Below are 22612 nucleotides of genomic sequence, written 5' to 3' on the forward strand. Positions count from 1 at the left end.
ATGAAAAGGGAGGTTTTAGAGGTTAACTATAAAACAAAAGCACAGGTGTCTGCAGGTGTGAGTGAGCACAATTCTGCGGCGGAATGCTGGCCGGCATGCCCGGAGGCTCTACGGAGAGGCCGTCAGTAACGACAAGATAAGGCTACCCCGGGCCCAATATGCGACGAGGCTTAAAGAGGAAAGCGATAAGAGCAGTAGAAAGGTCAAGCCGTGTGATAGAGTCTCCTTTGTTTGTCATTGCTTTATCAGGTACAGACATCATTGAGATCGACAAGCGAGGAAACTAATCGTGATAGATGTACAATGACTTCATTGTCTTTCTTTTTGTTGCACAGCGGTGCTTTGACTTACGAACGACCCGAATTATGAGAGATATACAAAAATAACGGCGACAGCATCTTACTGTGTCACTCTGCGATTCCCATGCCGACTACTGATAAGTCGGTATTGCGCCACCAAAACACTTGTATCATAAATATTTTTATATCGAGGTATAAATGATTTAACATGTATTTTAATGTGGCAGTGTGCAGTATCAATCATGAAAGCGCCGCTCATATTTTTGACACTAATCATACATATGTAACCGCTCTTTTTTTTTACACGAAAGCCGCCTTTAAAGTTTAAAAGGGAGCTACTCCCTCGCTGCCCAGCGCACCAAATGCGACACTAAACGATGCCATTTTGTTTATAAGCAGCTGCGGGAGGCTTGTGGGTGACGCTGCACCCCTTTAAAAGATAATGTGCTCCCCATTTAATGGCCTCCGGATGACAAATTACTTCCAGGGAGTAAAAATTGTGACACAACATGTATCCATGTTGAACATTCATAGGTAAATTAGAGACAGCAGAAACATTTTTGCCAATGAGGCATGATCTATCCATGGGAATGTCCTTCACGTTTACCATCTAGTAATAGAAATATGATGACGAGAATTCATTTAGGAAGCTATAATTGGTACTATGAGCTCCATTTTGACCATAACGGGATAATATCATATATATATATATATATATATATATATATATATCCTTAAATGTCTTCCATTAGTTAATCATTTCAATATCTCCATTCATAATGTTTATTTATTTCAGAGACTCTCCCCTCCTCCCTTTAAGGCCCTCTCATGGTTGGAAAAACACTTATGGAGGTTTTTGGACTGTCCTGACTTAATATCCTTACAGCACAGCAATAAAATGTTCTTTCCTTCGCAAGAAAAAAAAAAAAAAGTACTATCTTGACTGGATTGTGAGTGACGCTTAGCCTAAGACAGCTCTTGTTTTCTTTTTTACGCTCAAGCCACAAAATACTTCCGTGGAACATTTCAAGAGAAAGGATTTAAGGGGGGGGGGGGCCTGATGGATACGAACATATAGAGTTAAAAAAAAGACGTAAATTTGACACGTACAGTGCATACATTATAAAACGTTTGTTCAAATGCCAAGGTACGTAAATAATATCAAAACATAACATGATTAATGTGAATTACCTATACAATTCAATTGAAAAAAAGCCTCAGATGGCATTTAATGTCAGCACAAAATCTTCAAGTTTCTGAAAAAAAAAGCAGATTAAGGAAATTTTAGGAAAAGCCTACTACGACTAAAACGGCTAAACTTTATTTGGAATAATCATTGGCAAGGGTGTAATGACATTTGACATGTTTGAAAATGATTTGGTTGATTCTGATCAAAGCCACATCCTTAAGAGTGTGTGCACACTTGTGCAAGCACATTATCTCCGTTGTTTATTTTCTCTTCCCCATTTGAATAAATCTCTTTATTTTTTCCACTTTAGTTGTTATGAAAAAGTTCTTCATTATTTATCTTGGTCTCGGTTTTTATATCATAAAAATCTGGCATTTGAACAGGGATGTGTAAACTTTTTTTTCATCCATCTTTCTTTCATACTTGTCACAGAGACAGCAGATGGAAAAGATATAGTCCGGCACAAAGCATCTGGAGTTTCAATGTTTTCTATAGACGGTTCCTGACAAATAAACAAATAAACTAACTAAAAAAGAGACAACAGAATGGTGGTTTGGAGCAATTAGAAGGAAAGAAAAAAAAAAGCGACAGTGAGAGTCAAATGCTGGAATGGGAGCAGCGCGGTTGGAAGCGGGAGCGGGGAGTCGGACTTGGCAGGGTTTTGGTGGAGACGAGTGTGGTGGTTCTGAAGTCCTCCAGCGCGAGGAGGCGCCAGTGTGTCCGGCGGGGGCCCGGACCGTGAGCAGCCTCAACCCCCCCCCGAGCCACGGCCACAACGTCCCCCCTCCACCACCACCGCCACCAGGCCTTGCCGCCACCCCATCCACCCTGAAGCCACTGGCAGCCTGCGCTTCGCTTTGTTTATTTAATATTCTCAAGAAATTGAAATATCTTTTGTGGTTTCCACACACACACACGCAATTACATGCCACTCAGCAGCACATAGTACACACACATTCACATGCACTTCCACACATAGCTGTCCTGCATATATAAATAAATAAAATTGGGTAATAACCTTCTCTTGATCTGTGGCCAATAATAGAATTGAAGAAAATCATTTTTGAATGGAGGAAAGAGGAGTGACGTGTCTGACACCGTATGTTGCCTCAGCAAGCGCTACGTCTCGTTCGATGGAATATTCCCTGGCTGAAACCGAGGTTTTCTGCCTTTTCTTTTTTTTTCCTGGGTTACGGTTCTTTATAAAGGACCCAGGCATGGAATCGGGAACAGATTAGATAGCGGTATTCCACCTTCAACGGGACAGTGAAGCAAAAAGTGGAGTGAAGCGCGTCATCAATACCAACCACTGTGATTGTGTCGTGACATCAGAGGCCAAAGCAAAATATGAACTCGCCAGGTGTAATCACAACAAATCATAACGACTACATTACTACAATTACACCATCTGCATCGGTTATCCATTTAAAGCAGGGATGTCAAGTTTTCCTCTGAGGTTCTGTTTCATAGCTAGAAATGAGCATTTGTAAATAAATTACAAGGCTATGTTATCGTCTTTGCGCAAGTTCAATGTTTTGCAAGTCTGAGTGTGTGGCCTGCAAACGGAAAAGGTGCATATAAGGTGTTGAAGCAAGAAATGTCCATGCCAGTCTTCCTCTAAATGCTTATGCTCACAACCCCGTTGCATCTGTGATCATTAACAAAGCAATTTCTTCAGACGCAAATCCCTTAAACAGCCTTGGTTTTGGGGAGAGGGGGGGTTGCACCCCGACTCCTTGCCCCTCAAACAGCCACCAACCACGGCCGCTGCCAAAAATAATACGGGAGCGCCACTCGAACCCCGAGCCTCGCCACAAGCGCAGCTTGGCCGCAAGAGAGGGATCAAAACACACACAAAAAAGGAAACGCATCATATTGAGGAAGGAGATGGTGGGAGGGAGGGGGGAGGGGGGAGGCCTATCTGCTGATGATTTTGGCAACAAAAGGAAGCAGACGTACTTGTGCGGCAACCCGAGGCGAGCTGGAGGAAAAGTGTGTTTGTGGACACGCGCGTGCACTCTGGATGAGGCATAACGTAACAGCGAGACGAGCATTTATTCCTGATCTCATTCAGTCGATGATCTAACCGCCGACCCAATAAAAACACAAGCAGGCCAGCAAATTAAGCCCTGGTGAAACATGAGCGTACAAGGCGAACGATTAGCAAAAAGGATAAATAACGAGCGGTTTGTCTCCCGTAAGGACTGCCGCTTTTCACGGCTGGTTCGATTTTGGTGTTGCGCTTGGCAGAATGTGTGTGGCGCGCTGACGCCGACGGATAAAGCCGTCAGAAGGCCCAGCGCCGTTTCGACAGTGTCGCGGGATTAATTTGCTTCAACCGCAAGAGTAAAGACGGAAAAGCGGAAAATTTTCAGATGAGATATTTCATGGAAATGCTGCTACAACAGTTGGGCCGGGGCCTGTGAACTCGAGGGGAATTTTTGTGGGGGACCTCGGCACACAAACACATCCAAAGTACCAAGATTGAAAGGGGAAAATAATACAACACTAAAAGATTTGTGTATATAATCAATAAATCAGCTCCTGCTTGCTCAAATTACAAGAAACTAGATTTCTAACAAGAAACACAAACTGCTTTGAATCCACAATTTAGTTTACAAGCCATTACCGCTGACACACGGAAAAATGATTGTGGACCAATCGGCACAGAAGCGTGGCTAGTTCTGCCCATTTTACTGACGTTGGTTGTCCAGCAGAAGCGTTCCAAAAGTAGCATGATTAACATGTGACAATTGAAGTGAAGCAATATTAGAAATGTATTTATTCTAAGATAATTTGTAACAACAAATTTATTTTAGATTTGCATTTTTTGTCGTTGAAAGCGCGTGCCCGGTGACTCAATATGGCTGCAAACAGAGAGGTGTTACCTTACAAAAACATTTGACCCATCCAGCTTTTACTTTACATACAGAGAACTGAAAGGGTATCATTCATCAAAAGCTGAACTTAAAAAGAAAAAAGAAAGTTGGAAAAGCAAGTTAAATTTGTGGTATGTAAAAAAATACCAATTTAAAAGTCCGAAATGCGAAAAATATTTCCGTAGATTAAACTCTTATGTTTTTAATGCAATAAAGTACACGCGTGAAGTAGAGTTCAAGCGCATTTAATATTTTAAGCTCAAAATCCACGCTACCTCAGATGTATGAATAAATGTCGCCCTCTGGTGGATCAATGGGAACCATGACCACGGGTCTTTTTTCTTTTCTTTTAACAATCTACCGAATAATAATTTTTCCAATATCATTATACGCAATTTTCTATCCTGTATGTCCTTGAGATTTTCCATGGTATAACAACATAATTGCTGATTGCAAAATCCATTACGAACTGTATTTCTACTATGTGTAATAAATATTATGGTTGGTTTTTAATTTGGCTAAAATACTGTAGTTTTAGCCTTAGTAAATGTTCTGTTTCCATTACAAAAATTGTGCTTAGTTATTTTTAATCAACTTTTATCTCGACGTTGTCAAAAAAAAAAAGAAAAAACAGCCGGCAAGTGGGCCCCCGTGAACAAAAACACAGATCTCCCCGACCAATCAGAAGGTATTCTCCACCCTACGTCATATTTGTGCTGCCAAGCAACTCTGACGCTAACGAAAAGAAGGGCTGCGTTTTTACATGTTGTGTGGGAAAACCCGTCTAATGAAAGGAAGCGTTTGTTCTGGTGGGGGGGCTTGCCATCCGAATCCTACCGGCTGTCCGTCTGAAATAGGGAATGAACGACGAGACAGCCTCGGACAGCTGGAACAGAAACTCCGGGTGCTCCAGGTAAAAATTGCATTCAGGCTAGGCTATCAGCATGGTAAAAACATGACATACAGTATATATCATTTTTGCGTTAGCATTGTTTGGTCCATCTCGTAAATGAGACTAGAGATTTGTATTGTTAATATGTAGTGATCCTCAATCGTGCATTTATTGTAATTGGCAGAAGTGTAGGATTACACTACATTACAACAGCATTACTCATTTTCTTCTTCCTGTCACTCAGACTTGGTTTTTTTTTCTTGACTCAAATTATGCTCTGTTCTTTAAGGTATCTGTAAAGTTTAATTAAAGAATGCTGATCAAATTAATATAATATTTTGCTTCTATCCAGTATTGAGCAAATGCTGGCAGTGAATCCCGGAAAGACGCCGATTAGTCTGCTGCAGGAATATGGAACGCGGATAGGAAAGACCCCGGTATACGACCTGCTGAAGGCCGAGGGACAGGCTCACCAGCCCAACTTCACGTTCCGCGTCTCCGTGGGAGAGATCAGTTGCACGGGCCAAGGCCCCAGCAAGAAGGCGGCCAAGCACAAAGCGGCCGAGGCAGCACTGAAGATGCTCAAGGGGAACCTTGCAGGTCCCATAGGTTTCGGTCTTGAAGGAGACTCATTTGTCAGAGTTGATGCGCCTGTGGATGAAGATAGGTCAGTTACAATACACACCAACAATTCCAAATCAAATTTTCCATTGATACTTTATGCCTTAAAAGTAAGAATACGTAAATTCTCAGATTGTTATTTTCCCATAAAATGCAATTGTTGCAAACATGTTAATTTTGGAAGCATATACCTCGCTTCAGGATGTTGATAAATTGCTGCTTCACCAATGGACTTCAACAATGTTTAGTGCCATTGATTCCATGATTGTCTTCCATGGGCTTCTTTGATATGTAAAAAATTCTGAAAATCATTCTGGTGATGTCGTCTCTTCCTTTGTGGGTATCAAATGTGCCTGTCCCATTAGAAATGTCTGTTTCTGACATTGCGGTCTTGTGTGCAGCTCTCCATGCGAGATGAAGACTTTAGTCACTTCGCAGCAATCAGAATGTAACCCCGTTGGAGCTCTGCAGGTTTGTTCCCTTTCTGGAATAAGCTAAATACATTCAGACACTTGTGTGATTATGTTGTTTGTCTTTCAGGAATTGGTGGTGCAGAAGGGATGGCGTCTACCAGAATATACAGTGACGCAAGAGTCCGGTCCGGCGCATCGCAAGGAATTCACTATGACCTGCAGAGTGGAGAAATTTATGGAAATAGGTACAAAGAGCAAACGCAACGCTCCTCTCAATAATTTGTAAGAATGAGCTAGTGAGTGGCCATCTTAATAAAACGTGTGTGCTGTTTTTGAATCAGGAAGCGGTACATCCAAGAAGCTGGCCAAGAGAAACGCAGCCGCCAAAATGCTAGCGCGGATACACGACGTCCCGGTGGACCTGAGGACCAACAACGATGGCGATGTAGAAGATGACACATTCAACATGGTGAGCGAAAAAAACAACAACATGCGTCTATACGAGGTGCACATTGAACCAGTAATGTCTTATTTTCCTTTAATTATTACCTATACTGTCGTACAGCACGCGGGGAGCAGGGCGGAGTCTAGCAAGAATAAAAGCTACAGCTGCACTTGGGACGCGCTGAGGAACTCAGCCGGTGAGAAGATTCTGCAACTGCGCACTCACCCGTTGGGACTGCCCGACGACTCCAACTTCTGCTCGGTGCTTGAGGAGCTGTCGACTGAGCAGTGCTTTGAAGTCAGCTACCTCGACCTAGGTATTGCGTGCGCTTCGATAGTGCTTTGAGACTTTAAGAACATTCAAAACAATTAGGAATGAACCTTCCTTTACATTTTTGTCTTTGGTTTCAGAAGAGCGAAGCCTGAGCGGCCGCTGCCAGTGTCTTGTGGAGCTGTCTACGCAACCAATCACAGTATGCCACGGCTTTGCCATGAACGTTGAGGACGCTCGTGCCAACGCTGCCCACAATGCACTTCAGTACCTCAAAATCATGGCCGGGGCGAAGTGAAGGTCATGGATGAGGACAACGCCAAATACCTCTCATTTTTACAGAAGAAGACATCTTGGAAAAAGATGCTTTTTTTTCATCTCCTTATGCCACCAGTGAATATTTACATCATCCCAAATGTCCATTTCCTCTCACACATTTCATGACAAAAAAAAATATGGACATATTCAGCAACAAATCCATCGAGCAGCTATAAAGGATTGTGTCATCATGTTTAAGTCAAAGATTACACACACTGGGACACTGCAGAATTATCTTTTTAGCAATTACCATAATTTTAACACGTTAAATTAGGAACAAGATGAGAAAAGTGTTTGTTTTGTCCTGATAATGATTTGTATGACTATCAGTTGTTATTCAGCTAATTTAAAATCAGCACATGGGACAGTGGCCACATTATGAACTTGACAATTCTTACCTTGTCAAGGACAATTGGGACAATAATGTGGAATATTCCTATTAGACCAATTTGAACGCACGACTTGTTGCCAGTGCTGACAAAAAAAATTGAATTCCCTCAAATGAGATACATGTTGGAGATTACTTTTTAATATGGTCTTCAACAAATTATATTTCTCTTTTGTATGTGTTTTTCTTTTTTTAGTTTTAAATTTCTCCAGCATTCTGTGTGCTGCTGCACTTGTGTAGAAGAATTGTATTAAAGTGTTGCTTTTTTTTTTAAGTATTTCCCATTTTTAAATAGACCCCCTGGGGACCATAAAAACACAGTACTGTAGTCCAAATCAAGTTTGTTGCAAAGATGACCGAATTCAATTGCACTTTTAACTATTTTGCAACCTGTTACTGTTATAATAAATTGGAGAATTATATGCATACAAGTGGAATTCATTCATTCATCATTGAGAAATTCATGTTACATAAAAATATTTTCTCTGCGAACTCATAAATGAGACTGCGTAAATTAAATGTTTAAATAACACAGAAAATGCTAAAATATTTGATAAATATGACCTAAAAACTAAAAAAAAAAAAAAACAACAAAAAACTGACTTACCCTTTAATGCGTACGAGTTCAATTATTTTAAAAACTGTCCAGTAATTTAGCTTGGGTTGCTTCACCCGTCAATTATTGTCAGGGGCATTGTTGCTGTTGTTTTTCTTCCCAACTGGCTTCATCGAAGTATGTTATCTTTGTCCGAAGTTTCTTCATCAGCCAAACTCACCACCTATAAAGATCCAGGACGCAAGCAGTCAGGCTATAGAACGTCACCTTTTGTAATTTGAAGTTACGAAAAATGCTTCACTACATACATTAGTGAAATACATTTCAAAGTGTACCTTTAATTTGCTGTATTGGTGTTTCTCTTGCTGTTTCTTCCTCTCCTACACAACCCATCTGTTGGAAACAAATGGAACAAGTCAATATCAAGAGGGGTGCACCCGCACTGGTCAATCTCAGGCCACCTCAAAAAAACAAACAAAAAAAAAACAGCCATTTGCAATTACAAAGGTCTACGAACCTCCGAATCTAAGTTGAGCCCCTCATCGCACTTCTTGAGGTCCTTGATGCATTTTGGAATCTTTGCACGGCAGATATCAATTGAGTATTGACAGACATCTGAAGACACTTCAGGGAAGACGTGATGTAGGGCATTTGCTTGGCGGACACACTCAACTATCTTTGGATTGAGGATCTCGTAGGTTACCGTGCCAATTTGTTTTAACTCATCCTCTATTGTGACACTATCATTTTGCTTGGCATGTGTATCTGTCCCCACTTGTAATGCCAAACTGCAGTCTTCTTCTCCCAGTACATTCTTAGACTCATTCTGGACCTGCTGGGGAACTGGATTGTCCAAATCAGGCAAGCTGGACCTTGTCCTGGGTGAGGTGTAGAGGCACATCTTGGAGACGGTATCCTTGAGCCTCTCAACGGGTGAGCGCGGCTCGGTCCTCACGCTGCTCCTCAGGTTGCTCCTCACGCTCTCGGTGGGCGGCGACAAGGTGAACTGCGGAGTTCCGAGTTTAAGCAGGGGCGTGCCGGACACGTGCGAGTACAGCGAGTAGAACGCGTTGGCCATTGCGGTCAGAGCTTGGACTTGTCTGAAACGGCCTGTGGGAAAGATGGCAAGTTCATGATTTAATTGAACTAATTTAAATCGAATTTTATTCATTTTGTTTCAAAACCACTTTACCACATGAGAAATAATAAAAACCCACGACACTGACTATTTTTTAGATTAATCTTACTTGCTAAACACAGGGTGGGGTCCTCCTCACGCATCCTTCGGACTTGCGACTCCAAGAAAAGGCGGAAGTTGATACCCCGAGCTTGAGAGGGGAAGGAAAGGAAGCGAGGGGGAATGCGCACAGTGGGCTGCGGGTCGTCGCAGCCAAAGCCCAACTGCCACAGGATCTCTTCGGCATCTACTGAATGTGACTGGAGCACCTCCGGAATACTGATGGGAGAAAAAGGAGGTACGTATATCATAAATAACAAAGGGATCAGATGATGTTCGAATGTTGATTTTAATTGAGCAATGTCTATCAAAGAGGTTTGGTAATTACTTGCTGGAGAGGTCATTGTGTCTTCGCTTGCTGGAAGGGTGCATTGCAAGTCTTCAGAGTTGTTAGGGAATACAAGAAAAATAAAATAAAGTGAAGACAAGGAATGATTCAGTTCAATTAGAAAATTATAATATCATTTCAGTTAAAAACAACAGACTGCATTTCTCACTCACCCCACTTTGGATGGAACATCTCCGCCACTTAACGCTGAATCTGAAATGCATTTTGGAATACAAATAAAGGAAGGAACGTCATCGTGTGTCTGTAAGATAAGTGCTGCTGCATGTGTGTGTGTGTGTCACTTTATACTAGCTCGTGACATGCTAGAAATGATGAAAGTTATGGTAATAAATTTAGTTTTTAATCACAGGTAACCTGGTAACCCGTGTCTTGAAAACAACAAACTACTTCAAAAAATGTAATGGACTTGAAATATGTATTTAAAAATACAAGCTACCTACAAGCTATATTCTAATATGTTTGATTGTATTACATGTTAAATGTTGTACATTTTATTGGTATTTTTTATTTTGTGATACTTTTATGTACCATTAGAGAATGCTTGCTTGGCACCGTGATGCCACTAGAGGAAGCCAAACCAATATTATTATTTATTTGGCCTGAATACAAAATCAGCAAGCGGATGATTTTTTCTGCAAACACTGGACAAACTTAGCCTGGACATAGAATATTGTTCCAACCAATGCTGATATTAGAAATGAAAAAAAAAATCTTAACAATAATGCTACTTTGACCATAAAATATAGAGAGCATGAATGCACAGTCCTGCACATACCCAAACTCCAAAGAGAGTTGTTATGCAAGCAGGGCTCCAACCTGCAACACACATTCACATCTTGCATTGGTCATCCGCGCGATGCATACACAAACATTCAACTGGTATTGCGCAATGTTTCTGTTAAAGTGGTTTCCTCGTGTTGATAAACATCAAGGTCAGCAAGTTCCAAACCACATTTGATTGCTCAGACGGCTCTTCATTTTATATATAAATTATTTTTATGTTTAAAGACGTCAACTAAGGTCAGTGTGCGGACTTCCTGCTTTGACGCACTTTCACAACAGGATGAAGTAAAAATGACAAGGGGGAGGGATATTTCTGGTAAATTTCCAGAAATGTCCCATGGTTATTGACATATGACCTCAGACACCTTCTATAGGTTTGCATTCATTGAAACAAAGGTACAAAAGAATACATTTCAAACATAGCTGACTTACCTGTGGTTCTGCTGCAAGAATTCTGCTTTTCCTGTGAAGCATCCTATAAAAATCACACACACACACACACACACACACACACACACACACACACACACACACACACACACACACACACACACACACACACACACACACACACACACACACACACACACACACACACACACACACACACACACACACACACACACACACACACACACACACACACACACACACACACACACACACACACACACACACACACACACACACACACACACACACACACACACACACACACACACACACACACACACACACACACACACACACACACACACACACACAGCATGTACGTACAGGAATGACATTTTTACTGTATGATAGAAACTTATAGGTAGGTTTAAGAGAATCATCCTTCACACTAACCGTCTGCAAAGACATCATCGTCATCATCTGATAGGGATTCCGAGAGGAAGCTGCAAAGAGGACCCACTTCTTCCAGGATGGAGCACTGTTGACCTCCACTGGCCACCTTTGCCTTCTGGCAGTGGAGGACAGATTTTCCATCATTTAAGTCAGAGTGGTTAATGAGATCCTTCAAATACAGGAACAGCAGCTTAAGATGGTTTGCAGAAAACCATTGACTGATGTTGCGCTTTCCTGCCAATAGAAGTGAAGTCCTCCCCGAGTGTAAATGCTTTTAAATCTATAGGTTAAAACTGTATATTTCAAGATTTTACGGTAAAAGGCAGCATTACCCATTCATTTTGAGGCATATAGTATATGTTCACTTTACATCTCCTGATGGGTCAAAGTGAGCTTACCTGAAGGATATTTGCAATCTTAGCAGAGCTGACACGCCACATGCTCCGGACGCTTCCGCTTCTTTGCGATAATAATTCACCATTTTGGCCTTCTATATGAGTCTACAAGTCAAGTTGAATAGACGCAGGGGGAAGTGACTGAGCATCTAAAACTGACACATTGCGTGGGGTGCTCACCACCGCACATCCTGCAGAGATAAGTGACACATATTTATCATCATGAGCATTTTCAATATTATAATATAGATTCAATATTTATCTATTGACATGAGAAAAACAAGTCATTTTAAATATCATCAGGAGCAGTGGTTAAACAAACAGCCTCATTGTTAATATACTGTGGTTGATGTGACAACAACAACCTGCACTACTATTCCTCGAGGCCCTGGGAAATAAGATGAACATGCCAACACATAGTATTGTTGGGAATAAATTGATAATGGGTGCAAGATTTCTTTGTAAGAACTTTGGCGGACATCTCTCTTTGCAAGCCTGCATGTGTGTGATTTGGTTCTGAGTAGTGTTCAATATAAAATCTACACATGCTGATTTGAGTGGTCACATTTGTATGACATTATATTGGATAAAAAAAAATATTTCCTCTGCTTTGTCTCATGATTTTTTTACACTACTTTCTCTTGATTTAACTATTGCGCAATCATCGTATCGCGACACTTCTGTCGTAGCAGAGGCAAAATATCGCGATGGTATCTTTTCGTGAGTTCCTCGCCGACGCCTTTGCCGAACCGCCGGTAACTGTGCAGCGTAATAGCTTTTGTTTACGTGGGCACATGTGCTGCTACACTGACAGCCCCCTCGCACGGCGGAATCATCTAAAAACCCTCCCACAAGAGAGCCATTCCCTGCCCCCGGCGTGGCTCAGGCCTGTCCTCGCTCTTCAGCCATGGCCGCCCCCCGACCGCCTCCGCGCTCTTTTCCAGCCCACAGGGCGCCACCAAGGGAGTGGCTAGCAGCCACGGAGGCAAGACTGAAAATAACCAGCCCACCTTCCACAGTACACACCCGCCCAATTTCGTGTTTACATGCACATCAATCTTTCGCTGCCCAGTCGTGAAAAGGCGAACAAGTTGATGCAAGCGGGAAGTCTAACTGTATTAAGTGTGACCAATTAACATGGCGCCTTTGACGAGGCGAAAACAAGAAATCCCACGTCTGGCTTACCCAAAAGGCGCAACCTAGCATGATTAGACCCGCCTTCTTTTCGACTAGTAGCCAATAATATTAGCGGGTTTCGAGTTGTTCCGGAAACGACTTAGAGAACACGCTCTCTATTGGTGTGAAAAGCAATCAGTTGTAATAGAGGTGCGCTTCTTTTTAACCAAAAATACCTTAGGTTTATGCTTCAAGAGCAAAGTGTGCGTCGTCAGTTTTGATCAATGCAATAAAACTACAGTCGGGCGTAAAACGATCACCTCTGCAAAAGTACATTTTGACAAATATTAGTGCCGACAGATCTTGAAGATGACTACAACTAACAACATAGCATGAAACGTTTTAAACTCAATTAACTGAAGTGGCAAAATTGTATTAAGTGTAAGTACAGAAAAGCATTAAAACTATATACAAGTCCTGAAGTACAGCCTCTGAATAGTGCAACAAAAATAATACACTGTCCACTATAAAACACCCACGCTGGCACAATAAACAACACAACTGCACCCAAAGTCGTTTTTTTCCAATTGATGTCAACACCATCAAGCAATTCTGTCCAGCCCATGAAAGGGGGTTGTCTTGCTTAACCAAAACTGTTGAATTTTTCATTTATGCTCCATGGTTCCCATTCCTCCATGTCACTGCAATCCATTTTGTTCTGTCTCATAACACCCCAACATCTCAATTCCTATTTGTATGTTATTAGGGCTATTGCACTATTTAAAATTAGAAAAATTATGAAACAAGGTATAACTTAACGTTTGTATATTTATATTCTAAATGTGGGAAGTGAAAAAAAGAGTCGTAAGAATATTTAATACTCTTCAAAGTACAGACACACACTACCAGTAATTATTTGAATGTGATCACTTCCACCAATGGGAACTGGTGAACAAGACGTGGAACGCTCAAGAGGAAAACCAGGCGTCCCTGTGCATTAAATCAAGCGCACCCTCTCCCGTCTCCTTCATAGGTGGGTGAGGGGAGGCGACAAGTTTGTGTGAAGTTGGGAAAAGTTGTCAACTAGAAAAAGAACAGAAACTCCTCCCGTCCTGAACATTATGAGCAGTAAGTCAACTTTTTTCCCCCCTAAGTCGTAAGTCTCCACAAGACGAAACATTTATCCACCAAGTAGACTGCGTTATGAAAGTATGATCGTTTCCAAAGTTTTATGATGTGTAAAAAGTATGTCTTTCCTTTGGCTTTTCTGCGGCTCTCTAGTCACTGCAATTAAATAGAGATACTTTGCTGGCCCTTGTCGCGGATTGGGTTAACGCTTTTCTTACACTCCGATTAAAGGTTATTAACGATCACCACTTCAGGAGTTGGCAACTAGTTTGTGCGTGAAGATCTGTGAATAAACGCCCTACTTGATCTGTAGTTTAAGTTCACGTTAGCACTGCTAATACAATAGCTTGTTAGCTCCCTTCGAGCACTTTAATATGGCTTCATTTCTCGTTTGAATGAATGTCACATAAAGTATTAACCGTGTGTTTTGCAAAAAATAGATCGCGATTAGTTGCCACGTCTTTTCCGCTACAATGGCACTCGCACAACGACGGAGTTAAAAGTCTGAAGTGTTTTTTGTTTTTTTTAAAGAGTCTTCTTCCGCAGATCAACACCAGGGTGACATGGCCGCTGCGGAGAGCGGCGGAGGCTTCAGCCAAAAGAGAAACTCACAAGTAGGTCAACTAGATTTCAACCGTGGTTATTCTTGTGTTGATGGTTTGTGTCTGGATTTTCATTGATTAGCTGTGTGTTGTTTCTCTCTGTGGAGCACATGTCTCGGGGTGGGACGTGGGCAGGTAAAATTCGCCCACAAACGGGGTGTTGCCGGCAAACCCCCTCGCTTGCGGAGCCTCTCGCTCGGCCCATTTGGCTGGCATCGGAGGGGGAGGTGGGGAGGGCGGTGTCCACCGGAGCCGTGAGAGTTTATAGGGCCGCATTTTAAGTGGGTGGGATTGGGGGCAGGGGGAGGCCGAGCCGGCCGGCCGTTGTGGTATGGGGGGAGAGAAATGCGGGCACTCCCCTACCACCCACCCCTCCCCTCGTCTGGCTCATTAAAATTTCTCGTTTTTTTAAATTTTTTAAATTAATGAAAAAAAAAATGTATAAAAATTCTCAAGATTTGATTTAATTTTGTCATGGCTATTTGTATTAAGCACTAAAATGTAGAGATTTTTCTTATTAAAAAAACAAAAACATGGTAGATTAATTGTATATCCATTAATTTCGATCACCCGATAAATTAAATTCATAAATCAAAGCACCCCTGGACTAATTTTGTGCAACCTTTTAGCCATATTTGTTTTATAACACTTTGATTGGACAATAATTTGTACCTCTTTGGGGGATTCCGCTGTATCAGTATTGACACTCAATCATTTACAAAGCTACATGTTCTAACTTCTTTATCGCTGTGTTTTTGTATATCTCCCCTTTTCAGGACTCTCAGCAGCCATCTCCACTGGCCATGCTTGCGGCCACTTGCAGTCGTATTGACACCCCGGGAGAGAGCGACTCTACCGGGGAGCAACAGCAGCAGCAGCAGCAACAGCAGCTGGACATGAGTCAAGGTGTATTCACCTCCAATGCCAATGGTTGGCAGGTTGTGCCCATCAGCGTGCAGGCGTCATCGTGCGGCAATACAGTCACCACCGACTCCATGAACGCACAAACGGAGGCCGGCAAGGCCAGAGGCCTGCTGTCCCCATCGTCCTCGGTGGCCGTGAGCACTCAGCAACAGCAGTATGTCGTCGCTCAGGCGCCGACGTTGCAGAGCCAACAGGTGCTCACCGCCATCCCCGGCATGATGCCCAACATTCAGTATCAGGTCATTCCTCAATTCCAGACTGTCGACGGTCAACCGCTGCAGTTTGCACATAGCCAGCAAGATTCCACGGTAGCTGCCGCCACAGCTCAAGGACAGCAGTTTCAGATTGTGTCCTCCGCCAATGGCCAGCAGATCATAGCCGCTGCCAACAGAGGAACCGCGGCTGGAAACATCATCGCCATGCCAAGTCTCATTCAGGGGTCCATTCCCCTCCAGAATATCACCCTGGGCAATGGCATGTTGCAAAACCAGACACAATTTCTTGCGAATATGCCCATGTCGCTTAATGGGAACATCACGCTGTTGCCTATCAGCACCGGAGCCACCGCTACAGCAGCAGCGGATGGCGACGCGAGCGGAAGCCAGCTTGTACAGCAGCAGCCCACGTCTTCCAGCAGCAATGCGGGCTACTTGACCAGTGTGTCCACCATCACAACGCCAACCTCCTCTTCATACGGCATGGCGCAGAGTAGTAATGTAGCCACGGCGGTGACATACCAACAGAGCGCATCTTCTCTCGGTGTCCCCATACAGCCGGACAACAGGGAGCATCAACAACAACAGCCACAGCAACAGCAGATCCTCATCCAGCCCCAGCAAGTCCTCCAAGGGGCAACGCCCCTCCAAACCATCCAGGCCAGTACCATCACAACGGCAGGCGGTCAAGTGTTTGCCACCCCGACTCTTAGCCAGGAAGGTCTCCAGAACCTTCAAATCATGCCAAACACTAGCCCTATCCTGTTGCGCACAGTCGGGCCCAACGGCCAGGTCAGCTGGCAGACTCTGCAGATCCAGAGTCCAGCTGGGGCGCAGATCACGCTGGCCCCAATGGGCCAGACGCAGGGAGCCCCCGCTACCGGAGGAGTATCGGTAAACACCGTGCAAATCCCTGGACTCCAGACCATCAATCTCAACACGCTCGGAGGATCGGGCCTTCAGATGCACCAGCTCCAGAGTGTTCCCATCACCCTTACTAGCCAAGCAGGTCAGTCACACCTTCATGCACCCATTTTATTTTACCCAAAGTAGAAGCAGATGTTTGCAAAACGGATTCATAGTTTTAGTTTAGCTTTAACTCTACAGCTGTTAAGATACTTTTTTAAATAGGAAATGAACGTTGAATTGTGTTAAAGCACCCCCACTAGTCTGAGAGTAGATTAATTCCAATTCCATTACTTTCCGTAATTCACTGTACATAAAAAAACGAACGTTTTTGCTATCCAATGTTGAGAGCCTCCTATCTGTTTAATACCCTGTTTGTTTGCCTGTGTGCAAATGACATCACTGGCACAACCAGTCAAACTACTCCAACAACCGCGTCAATGTGGGTCATCAATTGTGTCGTCATCGCGCTCAACCACAAGTTCTGTGGAGGACAAGGACAGGGTGTAACCTGACCCCTCCTGTCGCTGTGTCGCAAACATTACTCCCGTTAGATTTCCAAAGATTGAGCACAGTGCATTTAACTGTGTAGATTAGCTACAGTATTTAGCAAGTGTTAAACTTTTGAAATGAAATTATTCAAATGACCTTTTTTCATGGTTTTCTCATATACTGAGATAAACCGTTCCCTATTGAAAATGATGTCAGGAAGTTTAAGTTTTGAATTTACAGATGTAGTTGCATACTTAAGTGTTATTGTCTGTTTTAATTGGCATTAACACTGTGCAGGAGACCAAACGTTGCAGACAGGCACAGAAGGTTTGGACGACAGCACAGCCCTCGACGACGAGGACATCAGTCCACCGTCGCAGGGACGCCGCAACCGCAGAGAAGCCTGCACCTGCCCTTTCTGCAAGGATGGAGAAGCACGGTACGTCATGGTCCTAAACCCAAAACTTTCCAACCATTTCCTCGACACTTGTGAGCTGACTTTGTGTGTGCGCATATTGTGCCTCCAAAAAAGCAGTGACCCAACCAAAAAAAAGCAACACATTTGCCACATGTCGGGATGTGGCAAAATCTACGGCAAGACGTCACACCTTCGAGCTCACCTGCGTTGGCACACGGGCGAGCGACCTTTCGTCTGCAGCTGGGCCTTCTGCGGCAAGCGCTTCACACGCTCCGACGAGCTCCAGCGCCACAAGAGGACGCACACGGGTGAGACAAGGGGGAGGATGCAACATGACCATTTTTTGGCGATGGCCTGAAAAAGAGCAAAAATTAGTCTCAAAATGCATTGTTCTTTTCACGCATGACACACATTTCATTGAGCACCAGCGAAGGAGAGGTTTTAAAATCAGACTAGCTACATTCTGATGCGTATTTGTCTTCATTCATCCCCAAGGTGAGAAACGGTTTGCCTGTCCGGACTGTCCCAAGCGCTTCATGCGGAGCGACCACCTCTCCAAACACATCAAAACCCACTTCAACAAGAAGGGAGCGGTGCCCAGCAACAGCGGGGCCGCTGCTTCCGACACCCCTCCCGCCGCCCAATCCCCGGAGGACGAGGGCATGTCGGCCGGCGACCAGCACTCCATCGTCACCATGGAGACGCTCTCCCCGGAGAGCTTAGCTCGGCTCGCCAGCAGCGGGATCAACATGGTGCAGGTGGACCTGAATCATATCAACGGCAACTACTAAGAGGAGCACGCCGCATTCAGGGACCGCAGACATTGATCAAACAAGATTATGCATTTAGATTGAAAAGTTTCCTTGCCTATTTGTTTACAGAAATCATCATTGCCCCACGACTACAATCATCTCCGCAATGGAACTGCAATAAAATGACCGAAATTGTAAACCGTCTTCTCTACAACAATAATGCCCTACAAACCCCGTTCAGCACAATGAAAAGCAACATTTTTTTCAAAGAAGGTTTTGTACTAAATCATGTAGCGCAGGATTCTCAAACAAGATCCTGGATACTGAAATGACACATACACTTTACTTACATTAACATATGACCCACCTTACCTTTGTTTGAGTAGCCCTGTTCACTGCCAAACTGATTCGCAAGTCAAATTATGTTGAATTATAGGGGAAGTAAAAAAAAAAATCCTTCCCAATACAGTAATGTTAAAGCACCCCCACTAGTCTTAAACACAGTTTTCTGCTAAATGTTTGAAGAGTGTGAATTTAGCAGGTGGAAACCCCCCCACCACATTTTACACTGCAGTGTATTGACTGAGTACATACGTTTTGCAAGACAATTTTTGATTCTCCTTTGCCTTTTAAGGTGGTTTTATTTTTTCCCCGCCATTTGCTCAATGCAACACATGACTGGTTTCAAAACTACATCCAATCCATCTTTAATGCCAAATGGAGCATTTTTTTTTTCTTTGGGAGAACTGGATTTTCCACATCATCCTTACTACGGTAACTGTGACTGCTGAGACGAATGAAATTATTTAACAAGCTTAGGTACACAGCCAAGTTAAAGTGCTAGGATTGATTGTTTCATTGCAAAATAACTTTTGAGTGTATATATATATAAATATATATTTGCTAAGAAAGAAAATCCCAGCAATCTTAGCCGAGGCCGGAATGGTCCTTGTTGATTGTGAGAGGTTGCCTTTTTAGTTGTTTGCCTCTTGTCCACAATCTTAATCATATTATGAATTTTGTTGTTGTATGTCGATCAAGTGAACGATGCATTTGTGTACGGTCATTATGTTCCAAGAACTTTTCATCTCCCCACTCTGTGGTACCAGCTGACACTTTGCCTTGTGGAGTTAATTTTTATTTGTGAAATATTTTTGTTCAAAGCTGTACGGCGCAAATGCTCAGACCAAAGTTCACACACGAATAAGCGGAAATGAAGAGTGGTCATGTCTTTTGTTGAATTGAAACTGGACAAAGTAATCGGTGCGACACGACGAGTTTGGCTCAAGTTGCTCAGTGTATTCAACAGGTCAATTTGGAAGGATGCTCATCACCACTGTGAGAATGTCTTCCTTAGACCCCATGTGTCAGGCTTTCTTTTTTTTTTTTTGCAAACTCTACATACAAGTGCTCTTTTTCTTCCCACTGCCTGTTCTAAATGAGGGATTTTATATTGTATACTACTGCAAATGCAAACAGCTGGATTAAAATCATTATTCTCTTACTTTTGCTTACTTTATATACTTATTTCCCACTTAAAGTACAACTCAACCATAAAAGAAAAAAAACTTTATTTGTTAAAAACTAAAATAATCATTCCCAAGTTCACATGTCTAAGTCATCACCATCACTCTTCAGTTTGTTGCGGAGACTGAAAGATGAGATGTTTGTGTTACACATTTTAAGTTAGAGTTCCCAGTCATAAACACAAAACAAAATGTGACTGTCCCGCAAACTAAATCACAGCATCCACTTCATAGCCTACAAAACATATCTGTACCATCGTCAACCTCAACTGATGAAAGGTACCTGCTGAGGTAGGAGTGCACGTCCGAGAAGCCGTGGTATTGTGCAAGAGGGAACAGGATGCCGGTGGGGCAACGGCCTTCTCGTTGCCGGCAGAAGCTGCAGTTGCAAATGCCTCGGCAGGGAGGGCACTGCCACTCCTGAGTGTGCGTACACAAAAAATGACTTCAACACAGTTTAGGACTTTTATATATAAAAGTCAATGTTATGTTGGAGGGTCTAACCGGATCCAGCAACGCCTTCTTGACATCCTCTCCGTATCGGTTCCTCAGACACGGCCCGCAGAACTGGCCCTGGATACCTCGACAGCCCTCGCTCCGGCAGCATGTCTTTGTGTCAACCGTCTTTTGCCGACATTGGTGGCACGTGGAGCCCTGAGAAAAAAAAAAAAGCTCCATTAATACGTATACTGCACGTCCAAAGCAAAACATCCTGAAAGTGGTAGAATACAAAAAATAAAATTTAAATAACATCTTAAATGAAATAATTTTTTTTTATCTGCATTAAAATATCAAAAAATCCACCGATTACTTTTATTTAAGCAATCATTTTTATTCATTTAGTGTTTGTTGATTAAAACCATTACAAGGTTATTAATTTGATAATCGATTTTCTGTTGACTAATCGATTAATTTTGACACCTCTAGCGTGAACCTACGGTGACTCTGTTGTAGATTTTGTCTGTCATGTGGTTGGCCACCAGTTGAAGTTCATCCTCCGTGATGTCGTCCACGGGCCGGATCACGTGAGGGTTGGGATTGGACCGTGGGGTGCTACGTTGCTGCGGAGGTCGCCGCACCTGGAACCCAATGTAAATTACATAATATGAACGTGCTAAAATTTGCAGACACTATCAAGACAAGAGAAACTACCTCCAGAAGCTCTTCTTCCAAGCTGAGCTCGAGCTCATCCTCTCGTGCGCCACAAAGGTCCTCGCATCGGCCCATGGAGCGGGTCCGTCGGCGGGACACTTGCTCCGGGTTCTTCCTGGACTCCTGTATCATGCGAGGTGGATGCTGTAGCCAGGTTTGTACACACGTCATTGAAAGACACTCACTGGCCCTCATGTTAGATACACTTGCATAATTCATAATTGTCTTCACAGAGGATACAATAGTATTTCTTCTTTGTCTACTCACAGATATTTTTTCACTGGGCTGCTTTACTCCTTGTTTTTTCAGAAGACTGGTGCCTCCAGACATCTTCTGCAGGTCCGCCATCAGCTGAGCCAACTATTGGAGCAGAGAGCAAATTAAACAGGGCAAATTCTTTTTAAGTCTAGCTGCAGCGACATCCAAATTTCTGCTCAATTGTAAGTGAACTGAAGGACTTTACCATGGCTTTGTTTGCCTTGATGTTTCGCTCTCTCTTCACCAGGAAAGAGTCCGACAGATTCTTTTGGGTACTCTCTTCCTCCTCTCCGTCATCATTATCATCATCACAAACACAATCATCATCGGAGTTGTGGTCAGTCAGAGACGAATGGAGCGCCACCCTCAACCTGAAGGTTTTTGACGTTTTGGCATTCTTTTGCTTGGAGGTAACACAAGAAGGCTGGTCTCCATTTTGACCTTCATATTCATCTTCCAGGTCACTATTCTGCATGGGAGAAGCAAACAAGTTTCATTTCAATGGACCACTGAAGCACAATATTATATTATACAACAACTTCCAGGTGTTATAATTGTTCTATTTTTTTTCAAACTATGACACCATGTTAGTGCTCTGCTCACATTTTGGTTTGACTCCGTGGTCACACATACCTTTTCATCTGTCAGTCAAAAGTAAGACTAGCAAAAACAGCAATTACATAAATGAAGACAACCACACGCAAACACTCACAATAAAATGAACATGAAGTCTATGAACATAAAATGGTGCACCTTGTCACAGGGGTCGCTCAGTTCATCTTCACAAAAGCCATAAAACGTTTTTTCACTGTCAGAGTCTTCAGCAAAAATTTCAGCCAGTTCGTTTGTGAGGTGCAACATCCCTAAAACTTTCTGGTGGTTAAAATCCCAACAACAAAAGCCAAAGAGCGTTTAACGACGCGACGTTTGTGACACGATTTGAGTTATGACGAAACAGGAAGTGCCGCAGGTAACGTTGCTCGCCAATTAAGACGATTGAGTGCTTGTTTTCCCCTTAAGGGTAGCGCGAGCATTATCACACTGCTTAAAATCTCCGCCCGCGTCATTTCACCCAGGGAATTTAAACAGACACATCAACTTGTATTTTTAATATATTTCTGTTGTGGTTTAGGTTTTATTTCGTGACGCCGTGGTTTTTAGGGTGTATTTCGTGACGCCGTACTTTTCAACCCTCCCTGCGTTCCGTAGGTCGTGGGACTTGCGAGCCCTATGCAATTGTGCG

At 43.0% G+C, this 22612-nt stretch overlaps 4 protein-coding genes across 13 annotated transcripts; 2 read left to right on the forward strand and 2 right to left on the reverse strand.

The window, feature by feature from the left end:
- Nucleotides 1-5082: 5082 nt before the first annotated feature.
- Nucleotides 5083-8140, forward strand: tarbp2 (TAR (HIV) RNA binding protein 2). Of its 3 annotated transcripts, none has more exons than XM_037252404.1 (7): nucleotides 5083-5280; nucleotides 5612-5926; nucleotides 6282-6351; nucleotides 6421-6538; nucleotides 6635-6762; nucleotides 6859-7054; nucleotides 7149-8140. In XM_037252404.1, exons 1-7 carry the CDS (start codon nucleotides 5228-5230, stop codon nucleotides 7304-7306), a joined length of 1038 nt encoding a protein of 345 aa, XP_037108299.1. In that variant the 5' UTR covers nucleotides 5083-5227; the 3' UTR covers nucleotides 7307-8140. The 3 variants fall into 3 exon arrangements, with proteins under 3 accessions (XP_037108299.1, XP_037108300.1, XP_037108301.1); XM_037252405.1 differs by having other exon boundaries at nucleotides 7152-8140; XM_037252406.1 differs by lacking the exons at nucleotides 5083-5280; nucleotides 5612-5926 and adding an exon at nucleotides 6072-6216.
- Nucleotides 7910-12455, reverse strand: tespa1 (thymocyte expressed, positive selection associated 1). 3 transcript variants are annotated; one of them, XM_037252399.1, is made up of 10 exons: nucleotides 11884-12455; nucleotides 11486-11654; nucleotides 11072-11114; nucleotides 10632-10672; nucleotides 10009-10048; nucleotides 9836-9886; nucleotides 9518-9726; nucleotides 8788-9380; nucleotides 8606-8663; nucleotides 7910-8493 (listed from the first exon to the last, which is right to left on the reverse strand). In XM_037252399.1, exons 1-10 carry the CDS (start codon nucleotides 11923-11925, stop codon nucleotides 8477-8479), a joined length of 1263 nt encoding a protein of 420 aa, XP_037108294.1. In that variant the 5' UTR covers nucleotides 11926-12455; the 3' UTR covers nucleotides 7910-8476. The 3 variants fall into 3 exon arrangements, with proteins under 3 accessions (XP_037108294.1, XP_037108295.1, XP_037108296.1); XM_037252400.1 differs by lacking the exons at nucleotides 10632-10672; nucleotides 11072-11114; XM_037252401.1 differs by lacking the exons at nucleotides 9836-9886; nucleotides 10632-10672; nucleotides 11072-11114.
- A 1558-nt stretch (nucleotides 12456-14013) lies between these two features.
- Nucleotides 14014-19937, forward strand: sp1 (sp1 transcription factor). 5 transcript variants are annotated; one of them, XM_037252388.1, is made up of 6 exons: nucleotides 14014-14124; nucleotides 14671-14738; nucleotides 15503-16874; nucleotides 17561-17702; nucleotides 17796-17989; nucleotides 18177-19937. In XM_037252388.1, exons 1-6 carry the CDS (start codon nucleotides 14118-14120, stop codon nucleotides 18470-18472), a joined length of 2079 nt encoding a protein of 692 aa, XP_037108283.1. In that variant the 5' UTR covers nucleotides 14014-14117; the 3' UTR covers nucleotides 18473-19937. The 5 variants fall into 5 exon arrangements, with proteins under 5 accessions (XP_037108283.1, XP_037108281.1, XP_037108282.1 ...); XM_037252386.1 differs by having other exon boundaries at nucleotides 14036-14124; nucleotides 14656-14738; XM_037252387.1 differs by having other exon boundaries at nucleotides 14036-14124; nucleotides 14656-14738; nucleotides 17799-17989.
- LOC119123364 (cell division cycle-associated protein 7-like) lies at nucleotides 17935-22344 on the reverse strand. 2 transcript variants are annotated; one of them, XM_037252402.1, is made up of 8 exons: nucleotides 22123-22344; nucleotides 21575-21838; nucleotides 21379-21471; nucleotides 21112-21255; nucleotides 20898-21038; nucleotides 20464-20613; nucleotides 20243-20379; nucleotides 17935-18035 (listed from the first exon to the last, which is right to left on the reverse strand). In XM_037252402.1, the coding sequence occupies exons 1-8, from the start codon at nucleotides 22228-22230 to the stop codon at nucleotides 17945-17947; spliced, it is 1128 nt and encodes a 375-aa protein (XP_037108297.1). In that variant the 5' UTR covers nucleotides 22231-22344; the 3' UTR covers nucleotides 17935-17944. The 2 variants fall into 2 exon arrangements, with proteins under 2 accessions (XP_037108297.1, XP_037108298.1); XM_037252403.1 differs by lacking the exon at nucleotides 17935-18035 and adding an exon at nucleotides 19670-20084.
- Between the last annotated feature and the right edge of the window lie 268 nt (nucleotides 22345-22612).

The sequence above is a fragment of the Syngnathus acus genome, chromosome 5, assembly GCF_901709675.1.
Source record: "Syngnathus acus chromosome 5, fSynAcu1.2, whole genome shotgun sequence".
Taxonomy (NCBI): Eukaryota; Metazoa; Chordata; class Actinopteri; order Syngnathiformes; family Syngnathidae; genus Syngnathus; species Syngnathus acus.

Coding starts and splice junctions, on each gene's coding strand:
- tarbp2 (XM_037252404.1), top strand. CDS start 5,228: ATGAACGACGAGACAGCCTCGGACAGCTGGAACAGAAACTCCGGGTGC. Junction 5,281..5,611: donor AGAAACTCCGGGTGCTCCAG/GTAAAAATTGCA, acceptor GCTTCTATCCAG/TATTGAGCAAATGCTGGCAG. Junction 6,763..6,858: donor AAGATGACACATTCAACATG/GTGAGCGAAAAA, acceptor ACTGTCGTACAG/CACGCGGGGAGCAGGGCGGA.
- tespa1 (XM_037252399.1), bottom strand. CDS start 11,925: ATGTGGCGTGTCAGCTCTGCTAAGATTGCAAATATCCTTCAG. Junction 11,115..11,485: donor CGATGATGTCTTTGCAGACG/GTTAGTGTGAAG, acceptor TGATTTTTATAG/GATGCTTCACAGGAAAAGCA. Junction 8,664..8,787: donor GGCTCAACTTAGATTCGGAG/GTTCGTAGACCT, acceptor TGTTTCCAACAG/ATGGGTTGTGTAGGAGAGGA.
- LOC119123364 (XM_037252402.1), bottom strand. CDS start 22,230: ATGTTGCACCTCACAAACGAACTGGCTGAAATTTTTGCTGAAGACTCT. Junction 21,472..21,574: donor TCAAGGCAAACAAAGCCATG/GTAAAGTCCTTC, acceptor CTGCTCCAATAG/TTGGCTCAGCTGATGGCGGA. Junction 21,256..21,378: donor AGCCCAGTGAAAAAATATCT/GTGAGTAGACAA, acceptor ACCTGGCTACAG/CATCCACCTCGCATGATACA.
- sp1 (XM_037252386.1), top strand. Junction 14,739..15,502: donor GCCAAAAGAGAAACTCACAA/GTAGGTCAACTA, acceptor TCCCCTTTTCAG/GACTCTCAGCAGCCATCTCC. Junction 17,703..17,795: donor TGCAAGGATGGAGAAGCACG/GTACGTCATGGT, acceptor CCTCCAAAAAAG/CAGTGACCCAACCAAAAAAA.